Here is a 15589-nt window from a genome sequence, read left to right on the forward strand (position 1 = left end):
ATAAGCACTGTGTATCTAGATAGTTTCTCCTTGCCTTCAGGGTGTGCATTTGCAGTTGAGTAGTATTAATTACCAGTGGTTGACCGAAATGGCAACCCCCTTATGATTACATTTCCCTCAGTATTTGAGTTAGTGAAGGACCAGTTTTTTTAATATTATATTGTACCAAGGTCCTTTGGTGATGCTCAGGTTACGACACCAACAACAATTAGCAGTGAGTCTGAATAAAAGCCAATCCATTCGTGTACCCAAACAAAAAAGTAGGAAGAAAGGGAAAAGTCAACAATTGGAACGAGTTCCCATCAGTCCACCATCGAGACAGCCCTTCATCATCTGGGATCTCTTGTACAAATCAAGGTTATCTGGGAAACCACTGCTGACCCGGCAGATGATATAACCAAGTCAATGGATATCCCAAATAATATACCACAGAAGTGAATATGGTGTGTCTAGTGGGGAACTGAATAGCAGTGCTTAAGAAATGTGTAAGTGTTGACTTTTCCCTTTCTTCCTACTTTTTTGTTTGGGTACACGAATGGATTGGCTTTTATTCAGACTCACTGCTAATTGTTGTTGGTGTCATTTCTAGTCAGGGGGTTTAGCAGTCGGGGTCTTGAAACATTCCCCTGGGACCTTCTTTTGTGTTTAGTGATGCTCAGGTTACCCCATTAATTTGTAATGGGTATTAGAACTTCAGGTACCACTGCAGAGCCCGTATACGCCACCTGGCATGCTTAACCAACAGGATGCAGGAGACCATGAGGCCCAACAGCCTCAGAGTCAGTCTCACCAAAATCCAGGATAGATGCTGAAACATTGAAATCATAACCTGAATATCCTTGACTCGCTGCTCGGTAGGATAGGTCCAAAACTGCACTGTGTCCAGAATTGCCCCAATGAAAGGGAGCGTCTTAGAAGGAGTCAGGTGCGTCTTCGGCACATTTAGAAAGAACCCCCCGCAAATGCAGGAGGTCAACCGTAGTCTGAAGGTAGAAGACGACGGCCTGGGGTGAGGATGCCTTCAACAGCCAGTCGTTTAAGTAGGGGAAGACGGACACCCCTAACTTGGGCAGATGAGCTGCGAACACCGCCATCACCTTGGTGAAAACCTGAGGGGCACTGGTGAGGCCGAAGGGGAGCACGGTAAACTGAAAGTGCTTGCGGCCTACCTTGAACTGCAGCTAACGCCTGTGGCCCGGCAGGATGGGGATGTGAAAATACACATCCTGCAGGTCCAACGCTACTAACCAGTCTTCTTGGTCTAGAGCAGACAAGACCTGAGCTAGAATGAGCATCTTGAACTTCTCCTTCTTGAAGAAGAGACTGACGGTCTGAGGATCTAAAATGGGCTGTAAACCTTTGTTCATCTTCGGAATCCGAAAGTAGCAGGGAATAACAACCACTATCTACTTCTGAAACCGGAACTCTTTCTATACCTCCCTTGGAAAAGAGAGCTGTAACTTCCTCTTGGAGCAACCTTAAATGATCCTCTGTCACCCGTTCCTGATTTGGCAGAGTGATAAAAAAAAGAGAAAAGACAGAGAACAGCCCTCCTGGACAATCTACAAGACCCACGTTTCCAATTTTATGGATCTCCAGTGGCGTTGATGATGACGAATTCTCCCACCAACTGGAGTAGTGTGGTCCTGCAGAGTCAGCCTAGGAGTGCTTGGAAGCGGACGCTGCTGGGGGTAGTGCGGCCGATGACTTCTGACCTCCATTCCTGGATCTGGATACACCGCATCCACGTCCTCGCATGACTTGGGCAGTCTGTGCAGAACAGTGGCCGGGATAGGGCTGACGCGGCTGGAAACCCCTTCTGTTGCCACAAAAGGGGCAAAAGGAAGACTGGCCTCGAGGAGTGGAGGAGAGGCTGAATAATCTAGCTTTAGATTGAGAGTCCTTGAACCTAACCAGGGCAGAAATTGCCTTTTCCCAAAAAGATGAGTTTCATCAAAGGGCGTGTCCATCAGATTGGCTTGGACATCTCCAGAGAAGCTAGTTGTTCGAAGCCAGGCCTCAAGGCTACTATCGTTGAAATTGATCTGCCCAGCGAATCTGTCATATCTAGGCCACACAGTATGGTAAGTTTTGCGGCATCTCTCCCATCCTTGACCGCTTGGGAGAGCACAACCCGGGCCTCCTCCAGGACCTGTGGCAGTACTTGTTCAACCATCTCCCAAAGGGAATGGGAGAATCAGTCCAATAAGCATGAAGTATTCACAGACCGCAATGCCAGGCTGGAGGAAGAAAACAACTTCTTTCCAAATGAGTCCAGCCTCTGGTTTCCCTATCCGGGTGGGGGGGGGGGAAGGCAGAAGTGAATATGCCCTGGGACTTGAGGCCTGCGCCATCAAACTTTCTGGGGTGGGGCGTTGGCTGAGGAACTATGGGTCGCTTGGAGCTGGGCGATGGCGGCCTACAATCGCCCTATTCACAGAAGCCCCTGTGCTAGGCTTGGACCACGTGCCTAGAAGGACGTTCATAAGTGCCTCATTAAAGGGCAAAAGGTATTCAGAAGTGGAAGCCCTTGGTTGAAGCACCTCGGGCAGGAGATTAGTCCTGACCTGCACTGAGGGCAGCTCTAGTCCAAGGACCTCAGCCACCCTCTTTACCACCATAGCATGGGATGCCCCTCCTCCATTGCCACTGTTGGCGGAGAAAGCATGCCAATATCTAGGAAAGTGTCTAGCCCACTGACCTCCCCAAGTTCCCCATACCAGTCCACGTTCTCCACAGAGACATCCTGGTGTTCCAGAGGGTTCATAGACCGCTTAGATTCCTCTCAAGGGTCTAGCACATCTTCAAAGTGCTCAGGCGACAACACAGAACCTCTGGGTTCTATCGATGCCAGAATTGGCATCGGGTGACGTTGTTCTGGCTTTGTGTCATTGGTGCTGAGGATGGGAATGGCGCTGGGAAAAGTGGCGATGGCACGACCAGCGTCACCCGGGATTGAATCCTTGAGATCCCAATGGCTACGTGGCCCACGGAATCGAACCCGATGGGGCCCCATCTGACTCAGCGGGGCCCGAGGGCATACCAGCGGGGTCGTTCCGCTCAAATAGGCAGCGCAAAGTCTTGTAAAACAATAGTCATTGGTGGTAAAAGGAGCTGAATGTGTTTTTCAGTGGGGGTAGGGGGTTGGTGCCTCCTACACATGCACAGGCTGGGCGAGACTTCCCTCACCCTGGAGTCATAAGCTAAGACAGTGACAACACTGTGGTGGGTGTGGTGAGTTTTAATGTCTGGCACAGGGTTGAGTTTGGAACGGTAATAATAAAGGCCATGTTTGGAATCACAGGATCACGTTAAACAGAAGGGCTGGGGGCAGGGCAGGTTGATAAGTACAAAGTTGGAGTGGGTGTGGAGTCAGCGACTTCTGCTACCTAGCACCTGATGCTGCTTATTGCTCTCTATTGATAGGCAACTGCGGTCTGGGGAGGAGTACAGCAGATCCCATCCAGGTTAATTAATCTGATACCACATTGGATCAAAGTTATCACATTTTCCAGGGCACACAGTTCGGAAGAAGCAGGTATGGCAGGAGAGCAACCCAGTCGCTTTTGAAGCCTCACCTCTCTTTCATCTTGTTGGAGCTTAGCTTGAAGAAATTTGCAGTTCGTCCGTGTCATCATTCGCCAGTGTCCGCCAGTCCTGTACTTGTCCTCAGGGGTTTTTACATAGAGGAATGGAACAGTTTTAATATGCCTGGGCTGGGACAGGCTATACCGGCCATTCAGAATCTTCCTTTTCTTTGCAGTAGACTGCGGCCTTGGCTGGCTCCCTGGGTCTCTGCCTCCTGCTGCCTTCAATGACCGGAGTCCTTTCATCTCTAGCACCACAGAGGTTAGGGCTTAGGCTGCGAAAGAGGGGATGTGGGCCTTAGGCTGCTCACTGGGGACAGTCTCATACTGGGATGGGGTTGTGAGAGCTGTAGAGGGTTGGGAGGCCTTTTGGAGGAAGGGACCAGTGCTCACTGCACACTCAGCAGGATGCTATTGAGGCGGGCAAGTGGAACCATGAAAGTAGGAGTCTACCCTGCCACATATATGGCCTACAATGGTGAAAAGAATGTGTTCTGCAGGAAAGATTCAGACTTCCCTTCATCTGTGGTTCTTTAAAACAAAGCACCAAATCAGGTATGAAAAAAGCCCCACAGACAACAGGCCAGTTCAGGGTATGATGTTGGTGAGCCTTTCTGAGAGTTCTCCTGGATAAAGTCTTGCAGTGTTCACAAGAACTTGCAGAATGAGTGTCAGGGAGGCAGAGGATACACACAGGATGTGTGTGTGTCTTGGCCTTCTTCTTCCCACAGGAAGGGCAGTTGTCAAAAAGAGAAGGCTTTTGGACAGAAAAATACCTTTTTTAAGAGTCAAAAAAGGCAGCACAAACACTCTATGTCCAAAAGACGTCGAGTGAAAGTAAAAATTGTAGAAAATCTCAAGTATTTTTTGACAGAAAGTCAAAAACAAAGGGAGCTGTTGAACCAGGGTCCTGACTGAAGGAGCCGGAAAGAACAACTGACCTAACTGTCACCCCTGAGGCATGATGGGAAGCCAGGGGTCATGGCTGCCTTAAAGGCACGGTGCCAGTTTTTGTTGAAAATGGTTTCATTTTCTATGCTATTGCTGTTCAATGCAGCCTGTGGCTAACAATGTCTATTTATTAGCAATTTTCAGGATTTATGAGTATTTTTGCTCATTAAAACACAAAGTTCAAGGGCTATTTGACCTAATGTGTTTTTTGTTTCCTTGCTAATTGCAGTGTATGTATAAGTATTTACATTGTTTAGCCTCTATTTTGGGGCTGCATTGGTGTGAGAAAAAATGATATATGTGAATACATATATGTGGAGCTATTTATATGTGATTTACATATATAATTTTATATTATTTCCGGGGTCCCCGCACGTGGGCGGGAATATTCAGTGCTTATGACTATTGATGAGGATCCCCTGGAAGAGAAGCAAGCACATATCCTGGTTCTTTCTGAAGGCGTAATGCTTGAAAGGGCCAATTTCAGGTTTTTGGGGAATCTGGGGAACTACAGGAGATACAGGGAAACTGTTATCTTCATACTCTGTGATGCTTCTGTAACATACAGAGATCAGGTACAGGCTCTGATGGTAGTTCTGCTTGGCACTGATGTAGTCACAGACACCATCGTAATCATCATATTGATGTAACCCCCATTGTGCCTGGTAGTGGACACAGAGGAGGTTGATGAATCCAAATGCATCTTCATCTGCATCATGATGCGGTTGATGTCTGACATGAACGTTTCATACTGCAATATCCTTAATAAGACTTCGAAACGTGGTGCTATAGTTAGCCTTTTAAATTCCCTCCTTTGTACCAAACACCACATCAGAAAAAAAATGTAGGCACTTGCTTCCAAGCACTTTAAACATTGGTCCTCTTGCAGTAATCATGTCTAGAAAAATTCAAGTTTCCTCATCACTACACTGCAGATGCCTATATGACCTAAATTAGGTGAGAGATCTAAAGTGATATTTTTGTAAAATGTTGTAGTTGTCCTCCATATAGCCTTTTACAGGAGGCTCAGTCCCCCTGTTGCTATTCAACAGTTATGTCAGTCTTCAATGATGCAGCAGTCACAGGAGACTATTGTCAACATATATTTTCTCTCTGTGGTTGCAGGATAAGGTTCTGGGTCTTCCAGCCTGACATCTGCATAATTTCGAAGAAAGTAACTACAATGGTATTAGCATCCATTAGTGACACAATGAACAATTAACTTACCTTTGGTAACACCTTATCTGGTAGAGACTCTAACTAGGTGCAAAGTCCTTATCTGAGAGTTATCCAGAGGTGTTAGACTAAAAACAGAAATGTTTTGTGAGCAATAACCTTGAGCACCGGTAGGTGGTATTGTTTGGCTTGGCGAGGCGTAGGTGTCATCCGGCCCAGGAGTGACAAGCAAATTGCATTTATAGGCGGTACCCTAGCGTGCTGATGTCAGTTTCTTTCCACGACTTTCCCTGCAGGGGTAATCTAGGGCTCTGAAAGGGGAACAGCCCTGTCCCTAGAAATCTGGACGCAGAGAGGATGGGTGGGTCGGCAGGGAATCTGCATAGCTTTCCCTTTCTTGACCCCGGCATGCCCCACGAAGAGGTGATCATCCATTCGGAACGATTCTGTGAGGGTAAGGTAGAACGACAACACTCTTTTTGGGGCCAGACAGTGAAGTCTTTCCTCTTAATTAGAGAGATGAGGCAGAGCTTAAAAGGTAGGCAAAGTGATGAACTGGCCTGCGTGGAACGGGGTGACTACTTTTGGCAAGAAGAATGCTGGAGCCTGAGGGACCAGATAATCGAGGAAAAATTAGATGTAGGGAGGCTGAGAGGACAGTGCCTATAGCTCACTAACCCTCCAGGCAGATGTAAGCGCCACCAGAAAGGCCGTCTTGATGGTGAGGAGCCTAAAAGGACAAGAATGAAGCAGCTCAGAGGGAGCGCATATTAAGAAAGTAAGAACCAAGTTAAGGTCCCATTGAGGCATAACAAAGGGAGATGGGGGAAACGTGTTGCGGACTTTTAAGAAACCTATGTACAGTAGAGGTCTTGAAGACAGAGGGCTGATCTCCACGTTTCTGCGGCTCCCCGATAGCAGATAAATAACACTTCAAAGTGCCCAATGCAAAGCCCTGCTGGACTAGGGTAAAGATAAACAAAAGAACTTGGGAAAGAGGAGCAGATAAGGGATCAATCTGTTTCTCAGCACACCATGCAACAAATGTATTCTAATAACCGACGTATACCGACTTGGTGGAGGAATGCGGGGCTGCCAAGATAGCACTGCAGACTTGGGGCAGAAGGTAAAAAGCAGTAAACTGTCACCGCTAAATCTCCACGTGAAGGAGGAGAGTCGGCAGGTTCCAGGGGAGAACCCTCTTCTGCTGCTGTAACAGAAGATGCTCTTGAAGGGGCACCTCATCCAGAAGACCAATGGCCATGCTCAACAGCTTGGGATACCAAATTCTCAAAGCCCAGCCTGGAGCCACCAGAATGACTTGGTCTCGATTATTCCTGATCTTCTTGAGAACTCTCGGCAGAAGTGGTATGGGCAGAAAGGTGTACACGAGGCATGAGCTCCACTCGATACAAAAAAGCATCTTGAAAGTAATGGTATTGCGTGTTCTTGGCGGTGGTGAACATATCTAACCAAGAACCAAGACTCTTCCCACCGCTGAAAGAGTCCTTGCACCAGTTCCCGATGGAGATGCCATTTGTGATCCTCTAGGTATCTTTGGCTCAGTGTGTCTGCTCTGGTGTTCAGAGAGCCCCCCCCCCCAGGTGTTTAACCACCACGGAAATGCCCTGATGTTCCAGTCATGTTCAGAGGCACATGTTCTTTTGACAAAGGGTTCATTACCCCACTTGCCCTATTTGTTGCAGTACCACATGGGGATGGTGTTGTCCATGAACACCTGCACGAGTCTCCCCTTGATGGAGGGCATAAAGGCTTTCCATGCCAGCCAGATCGCCCGTAGCTTTAACAGGTTGATGTAGAGTCTGGATTCCGTGCGAGACCAGAAGTCTCTGATCTCTCCCGCTCCCAGATGGCTGCCTCATCCCAGATGGGACGCATCTGTCACCACTGTCAGATCTGGTTGAGGAAGGGAGAGAGATCTGCCACTGGCCCAACTGCGGTTTGTTAACCACCAGTGCAGATTTTTTGCAGTGCCCTCCGAGATCTGGACCATGTAGCAGAGAATCAGCTAATACTGAGCCCAATGAAACTTCAGTTCCCACTGCACAGCTCGCATATGCCAGCAGGAATGTGTCACAGACAGGATGCAGGAGACCATGAGGCCCATCAGCCTCATAGTCAGTCTCACAGAAACCCAGAATAGAGGATGAAACATTGCAGTCAGCCTAAATATCTTGGACTATCCGTTCTGGAAAATAAGCCCAAAACTGCACTTTGTCAAGAACAGCTCAGATGAAAAGCAGCCTCTGAGAAAGGGTCAGTTGTGTCTTCGGCAAGTTGATAGTGAATCCCAGTGAGTGCAGAAGGCCCACCAAATTCTGGAGGTGGGAAAGAACTGCCTGGGATAAGCCCATCTTTAACAGCCAGTCATCAAGATGAAGTCTGGCACATCATATCTCCGCAGATGAGCTGCAACCACACAATCACCTTGAACACCCGAGCAGCGCAGGAAGGCCAAAGGTTAGCACGACAAACTGAAAGTGTTTGCGACTTACCATGAACCGCAGGTAACATCTGTGGGCACGCAGGACGAGTATGAGTAAATAAGCATCTTGCAAGTCGAAAGCCACAAGCCAGTCTCCCGGCTCCAGGGCAGATAGGACTTGTGCGAGCGTTTTGAATTTCTCCTTTTTCAGAAAGACATTGACAGAGTACAGGTCTAAGACAAGACGAAGATGAAGACCTCCGTCCTTCGTGGACACCTGAAAGTAGCGGGATTAGCAATTAAGAATAACTTCTGATGTCAGCACCCTCTTTATAGCTCCCTCGGCCAAGAAAGCCAACACTTCCTGGTGGAGTAGGGAGAGATGGTCCACTGTCAGCCTGTTGTAAGTGGGTGGCATGAGTTGAGGGAGTAGCCCCTTCAGACAATCTGGAGAACCCAGCAGTCTGATGTTACCTCCAGTGGTGCAGGTGATGGTGTATCCTGCCACCCACTGGTTGCCAAAGATGGGCGCATGGCAAACAAGAAAGGCTTGGAGGATGCAGCTCCAGGACCTCGGCCGCCCTCCTCACCACCATAGCAAATGTGGAACCCTCCTCCATAGCCACGGTAGGAGTAGCGACCAAGCCATTATCTGGGGAGGTGTCAGGTCCACTGGCATCTCCCAATTGCTCACGGCTGTCCATATTTAGGTCTAAGAGCTGGTATTCTTCAGGGTCCAGAGGCCTCTCCCAATCTTCCCCAAGTCCTAGCCCAGAGGAATAGGGCCCAGGCTCCGACCTGGAGGGAATGCCTCTAGTCGGACAAGGCCCCTTCGATTTCATGTCAGACATGGGGATAAGAAAGGAGACAGGAAGCGTAGACAGTGAGACTGGAGTCAGGAAAGGTCGAGGTGGCATGACCGGTGCAGCTCCGGATCCATCGTGGATCCAAAGGGGTACGACGGGTGCCGAGGGTGGACCCACCGCCGGTGAACAGATAGGGGGCAATCTCGAAACTGCGGCCCAGGCGCAGGCCAACAGCGGAACGAGGCCTCGAGTGAAGACACTGCCCCATCTCATCAGATGACTTCAAAGGAAAGGGTGAAGTTGAAGACCTCTTTGACTCCTTGCTCTTCTTCTTTTTGTAGGACTTACCAGAGTGGGATAACTTTGACTGTGACAAAGATCTACGGCTATGCAAATGATCCCGGAACCTTCCTTTTGACCGGCATCATGAAAGTCGTGGCATCGCACGTCGAACGCCAAGGAGCTAGAGGGATTGCTTCCTCCAGGTCCTGGGGTGCATGGCTCAACAATCGACGCAGGTATTGACATCATAGTCGTGCTCAAGTCACCATAGACAGCCAAAGTTCATCACTGACATTTGCCAGCGACAGGCACAGTAGGGCTTGAATCCAGCCTTCCTCGAGGACATCCCTGCCAAATCATGAGACAATTCTAAAAAAACTTCAGGACAAAAAGTAAAAAAAAGGCAGTCAAAAGGTGAATAGAAGAAGGTCTCTCTGGATCTGCACAGACTGGCGCGGAAAGAAAAGAATGGACATCAATGCAGTAAGGTGGCTCCTATATAGGCCCCGTGCACGTCGCTTCCAGAGTGAATGACACCAGCGGAGCTGAACGTTGCCACCTACCTGCGTGCCGGGGTACTGCTCGTGAAAAATTTCCAGATACAGTCAAAAGCCTGGGGATAATTCTAAGGTAAGGAATCTGCAGCTAGAAGTCTCTATCAGTTCCTACAATTTGATCTAACACTGAAAATAGGATCATACACTTTGAATGCATTTTAAATACATCACTGCTGTTTACCATATTGTTACCTTTTCCAAAATTTCTTGGAGGAAGAGGAGGTCCACTTGTAGAAACAGGTATTACTGCTTGTGCAGGTGGATTATTGCCACTAAGGAGTGCGCCATAGGTTTCATTTTGTAATATACTAGGCACAAAGCTTCGCTGTTTATCCTTTGCAATGTTAGCAGCATCTCTTGCAAGTGATGCCACATTAGTGTGAATCTGGTTTGATGATATTTGATAGAAACTAACGGGTCGATCTTCCCTTCGATTTGGACTTGGCTGCTGAAAGCAGAAAAAGAAAAGAGTTACCGCCTGAAAACTTGGTTCAGAGAAAGTCACATCATTTAAACACTCATTTGTTTAAATAGACTGATGAAAGAGCCGAGATGCTGCTACCGGAAAGCATTTTCCCCCAAAGAACACTGTAAGGTAATCTTATGTTAAGGGGTTACATTCTCAATATATTTTTTTTGAAAGAGCTAAGTTTTCCCAGTCTGCTTTACCAGAATAGTTAGACCAAGCCAGATTTCCTCCATAACTATGGTCCAGTTGATCACATCTTTTGCATTTACAATTGAATTTAGAATTATTTATGGTGCCTGAAATTATGTTTAACCTGTACTTGCATTTACACTGTTTAAACTATTAGCTTAAATTTCGCATATCCTGCTTCATGTTCACCATGCAAACAAGTCTGTTTCCATTTACTCTTGCTTAAATGTATTTCCCTCTGTTTGCTTTCTTTTAAGTGGCTTATGCTTTGAGTTTCTTACATCACTTTGAGGACCACGGTATACCTTTTCTTGCAACCTTTAAGCACAAACATTCTATTTGTAAGTGCAGATGTGTGTAATTGCATCAGAGAACAAGTTACTTACCTTCTGGAACCCTTTAACAAATAAGTTATCTACCTTTGGTAAAGCATTATTTGGTAGAGACTATCTAGCTGCAGAATCCTTACCTTTGAATTTCCCAGGTGTCAGGCTGGATCCGGAAACTATTGCTGAGCAATACCCCTTGCACGCTACGTCCGGTGGCTCCATTCGGCTCTGCGTGACGTCGTCGGCGTTGGTTATGAAGTTGGTGCGCAGATGTCAGTACTTTTCATTTTTTCTGCACAAGAAGCGCAGAGCCACGAAGTAACTGACGTAGTCGCGTGCAAAACTAGGGCCCTGAAAGGGAGAAACAACCCTACTCCTACAATATCAGTCCACAAGCGTGAAGGCTTGGGTGGGACTGCAAGGAATCTACGGCTAGTCTCTACCAGATAATGTGTTACCGAAGGTAAGTAACTTATTCATCTGATAGAGACTTCCAGCTGCAGATTCCTTACCTTTAAATCAGATACCCGAGCCATACCAACATGGCAGTGGGTTGGGGACTCATATCCTAAACTAAAAAGTCTTGCAGGACTGAACGGGCAAAATGCCAGCCCCTGCGCACCTGGCCATCAAGGCAGTAATGTTTTGCAAAGTGTGCAAAGTCCATGTTGCTGCCTGACTGGGACACCCCGAGCCAAGGCCGTAGTCGCAGCTTTTCCCCTGGTGGAATGAGCCCTTAATCCCTCAAGGGGCTGCTTATTTGCCAAGGCATAACAGATCTTGATGCAGAGAACGACCCAGCGAGAGATGGTCCTTTTCTGCACTGCCCTTCGCTTCTTCACTCCCACGTACCCCACAAAGAGTTGGTCATCCCATCCACCCGGAACTTTTTAGTGCGGTCAAGGTAGAACGAAAACGCTCTTTTTGGGTCCACCCGGTGGAGACCCTCCTCTTTCTTACAGGGATGCAGGGGCCCCAGGTGGAATTGGGTCACAACCTTTGACAAAAAAGGATGCTCTGGTGTAAAGCACCAGCTTGTCCGGAAAGCACATAAGGTAAGGCGGCGAGCAAGATAACACCTGCAACTCACTCACCCTCTGGGCCGATGTAATTGCTACTAAAAAAGTTGTTTTGATGGTTAAAATCTGGAGGGGGCAATTGGTAGAGTCTCAAAAGGAGCACACACCAGATAGGTATGGACCAAATGAAGGTCCCACTGTGGCATGACAAAGGGAGTGGGTGGAAACAAGTGAGCCAGCCCTTTGAGAAATCTATTCACAATAGGAGACTTGAAGAGAGAGGGTTTGTCTGGCAGCCGCGAAAAAGCAGACAGAGGAGAAGGAACCGTTGAGAGTTCCCAAAGCAGATCCCTGCTGGGCAAGGGTTAGAATGAATAAAAGTACTGATTAAAAAGCCAAGTTTTTAAAGACTTGCGAAAAAGTGTAATGCTTGTCTGAGTGCGAAGGGACATCGGAAGAGCATTCCACAGAACAGGGCCCAAATAGGAAAAGGAACGGCCACCCATACGGTAAAGTCTAATCTTTGGTACCTGAAATTTAGCCTGAGTAGTGGATCTGAGGGTACGTGAAGGCAAATAAGGGTGGACTATATTTTGCGCATACATGGGAGCCATGCCGTGCTTATTTCTGAACATATAGTTCAGAGCTTTAAATGTAATCCGATTTTCTACTCTTAACCAATGAAGGTCCCTCAAGAAAGAGGAAATAGAAGCTGTTCTAGGAATACAGCAAAGCAGTCTGGCCGCGGAGTTATGAACTCTCTGTAGCTTTTGTATCAAATCTTTATTAGCTCCAAGGTAGAGCATATTACTGTAGTCCAGTCTAGAAGTAACAAGAGCCTGGACCACGGTTCTCTGAGTGGGGCTTGGAAGCATCCACACAATTTTTCTCAGCCATTACAGAATGGTGAAACATGTTGCAGCAACCGTCAATGCTTGTTGACGCATAGATAGTGAGTCGTCAATAATAAAGCCGAGGTTGCAAACATGATGGGAGGGTTGCGGTACTGCACCCATTTCTGCGGGCCAATGTTGCGGACCCCAGAGCTCTCTGTCTTTCTCAAGTACCAAGACCTCTGTTTTTTCACCATTCAGCTTGAGAAAATTGGCATGCATCCATGATGCCACTATGCTAAGACCAGCCTGGAGAGCAGAATGCTCTGAATCTTTTCCCGCAGAAAGCGAAAAAATAATGTGTGTCGTCAGCATATGAAAATAACAACAGTCCAGCTTCTTCAACGACGGTTGCCAGGGGTCTAACATAAATATTAAACAACAACGGACTGATGATAGACCCCTGGGGAACTCCGAGGATAGACCCCTGGGGAACTCTGTACGGGGCTTAATGACTCTTGGAGTTTGCTATAGAAGAGAAGATCTGAAACGTACGGTCAGTAAGAAAAGAGGTTAACCAACTAAGGGCCCGATGTAGGTCGCCAAATACCGGTCGGTAACGGCCGATTTCGGCCGTTACCGACCGGTATTTGAAGATGGAAATGTAGGGGCATGTTAAAATACAGATTCGGTAATTTTAGCGAATCGGTAATTTTACCGATTCTGTATTTTGACATGTAGGTAGCACTGCAATCAGTGCTACAGGGGTCTAAGAATTCGTTATTTACCACCAACTAGAAGTTGGTGGTAAATAATGAAAATCCTTTAAAAAGCATTGTTTTTGCTTTTTAAACAATGCCATGTTGCAGACATACATGCCCTAGGGGTATGTATGTCTGCAACATGTGCATCCATGCACAATTGAGGGGTGCAACAGGGTGTCAAAGTGACACCCTGCCACCCTTCAATGTTTCCCCCAATTACCGAATCGGTATTTACCGATTCGGTAATTGACATTCATTCCTATGGGCCTACAGGCCCATAGGAATGAATGGCAATTACCGAATCGGTAAATACCGATTCGGTAATTACCGAATCTTACCGATTCGGTAATTTTTAAAGAAAAATTACCTACATCCCATTTGCCTGTTCTTAAATACCGAATCGGTATGATTCGGTATTTAAGAATCGGTAATCTGGGATTACCTACATCGGGCCCCAAGTGCGGAACCAGTGACCCCTATGGATTGAAGGGCATTTATCAATGAAACACCGTGTCAAAGGCCACACTTAAATCCAATAAGACAAGTGTGACCGTGTTGCCTGCATCCAAATTCTGGCGCAGCATTTCGAATACGCCTAGAAGAGCAGTCTCCATAGAGTGACCGCTACGAAAACCAGATTGTGAAGGATGCAAAAGCCTGATGCTAACGACGCTGATAACGTCACACGGAGCCGAATAGAGCCACCCAATGTCGGACGCAAGGGGGATTGCTCAGCAACAGTTTCCAGATCCAGCTTAATGCCTGGGCAATTCAAGGAATATGCTGCTAGAAGTCTCTATCAGATTGGTAGAGATTCTATCGAGCTACAGATTACTTACCATAGAATGCTCCACAGTTGTCAGACTGGATCAAGAAAATAATGATGAGCACCTCTGTGTGTTGGAAGGAGGTGCAGATCAGATTCAAATCGGTATCGTTAGCCGCAGCAGATGAGACGTGCGCAGTGCCTCAATAGGTGCCAATCAAGCACGCTGACATTGGTTTCTTTACGTGACTCCTTAAGTGCCAGAAGCACAAAGCCACGTCAGAAGGCTGACTGAACAGCGTGCAGAAACTACAAGGACTGTTTTTAGGTAGAAACATCAGTTTGCAGAACTGGGAGGGCCAGTAAGTAATAAACGGCTGGATAAAAACTCTACCAGAAAAGACATTACCCAAGTATAGCATGATATGCTGGTGTCGTAATTTGGCAGTACCGGAGTTAGCGTTAAGCTCAGCTACACAAACATTTCTGTTAACTTGACTAAACGTGTGGGGGCCATTTTGTATTCGGTGGCTTCCATTTTCTATGAACATGCGGCCTCGTGGTCAGCATGCCCTTTCGTCCTTCCTTCATGCCAATGAACCTTTACCCTACCCAGCAACAGGCTATTTTTAGCAATGGTCAGTCTCGCGCATGCGTACATCTGATCTTTGGACTAGAGAATGGTCACTCCTTAGGAATGTTCCTCCCAACTGACCAGTGGTATTAAACCCCTCCCTCATGTTGGCTGTGTTCCAAAAATGCCCTTATATGTACCTAAAACTGTTCAAATGTATACCGCCTACCTTTTTATTACCTTTAAACTGTATAAAAGAGGTCGCACACCGATGTTCGGTGTGATACTTCTTGCATTGCCGAAAGGTGCTGTAGGAATGTACCACCACCCCATGGGGTCCTAATAAACTTGTCTCTTTGCATTTTCAGTTTCCATGCCAACTTCTGTTTTATGGTGTCCGAGTGTTTCTGCAAGTATGTAGACCTGATAGAACCCGATACCACAATTGGCGACCACGAAGGGACCTCATCGGCGACTCGAATGCCCGAAGGAGAGGTCACGACGAAGGATTGGAAACTCGCTATGGACGCGTACGCTGCCACTGAGTGACCCGAGTCTAGGCACCCACGGTGTTTTTTTCCTTTCCTTCTGATCTGACCTTCCAGGTGGCGCCGGTCCTCGACTGAGGTTCTGATCGTTTGGCTTGTCGTGTAGTGCCTGTTTTGGCTGATTCGGCTACGGAACTTGGCAGTTGGAATCTGGACACTTTTGAAGATATTTGGTAAGCTTATGTTTGGTAAGGTAGTCTATTGACACTTACTGTGGCTTTTTGAATTTGAATTTGAATTTGTATGAGTTAGCTAACATTTGGACCTATGATTTGAATTATATGTGGAGTGCA

The 15589-nt window shown here is 47.1% G+C and overlaps 1 protein-coding gene across 4 annotated transcripts in view; it reads right to left on the minus strand.

Moving 5' to 3' along the window:
* Positions 1-15589, minus strand: part of ASAP2 (ArfGAP with SH3 domain, ankyrin repeat and PH domain 2) — a 1060322-nt gene that overhangs the window by 139228 nt on the left and 905505 nt on the right. For 2 of the 4 annotated variants that reach the window (XM_078647831.1, XM_078647829.1), the window contains exon 22: positions 9998-10250. In XM_078647831.1, the coding sequence (XP_078503957.1) occupies positions 9998-10250 (253 nt within the window). Of the gene's footprint in view, positions 1-9997; positions 10254-15589 lie in introns of all 4 variants that reach the window. The other 2 variants (XM_078647830.1, XM_078647828.1) reach the window with 1 other exon arrangement.

The sequence above is a fragment of the Lissotriton helveticus genome, chromosome 6, assembly GCF_964261635.1.
Source record: "Lissotriton helveticus chromosome 6, aLisHel1.1, whole genome shotgun sequence".
Taxonomy (NCBI): domain Eukaryota; kingdom Metazoa; phylum Chordata; class Amphibia; order Caudata; family Salamandridae; genus Lissotriton; species Lissotriton helveticus.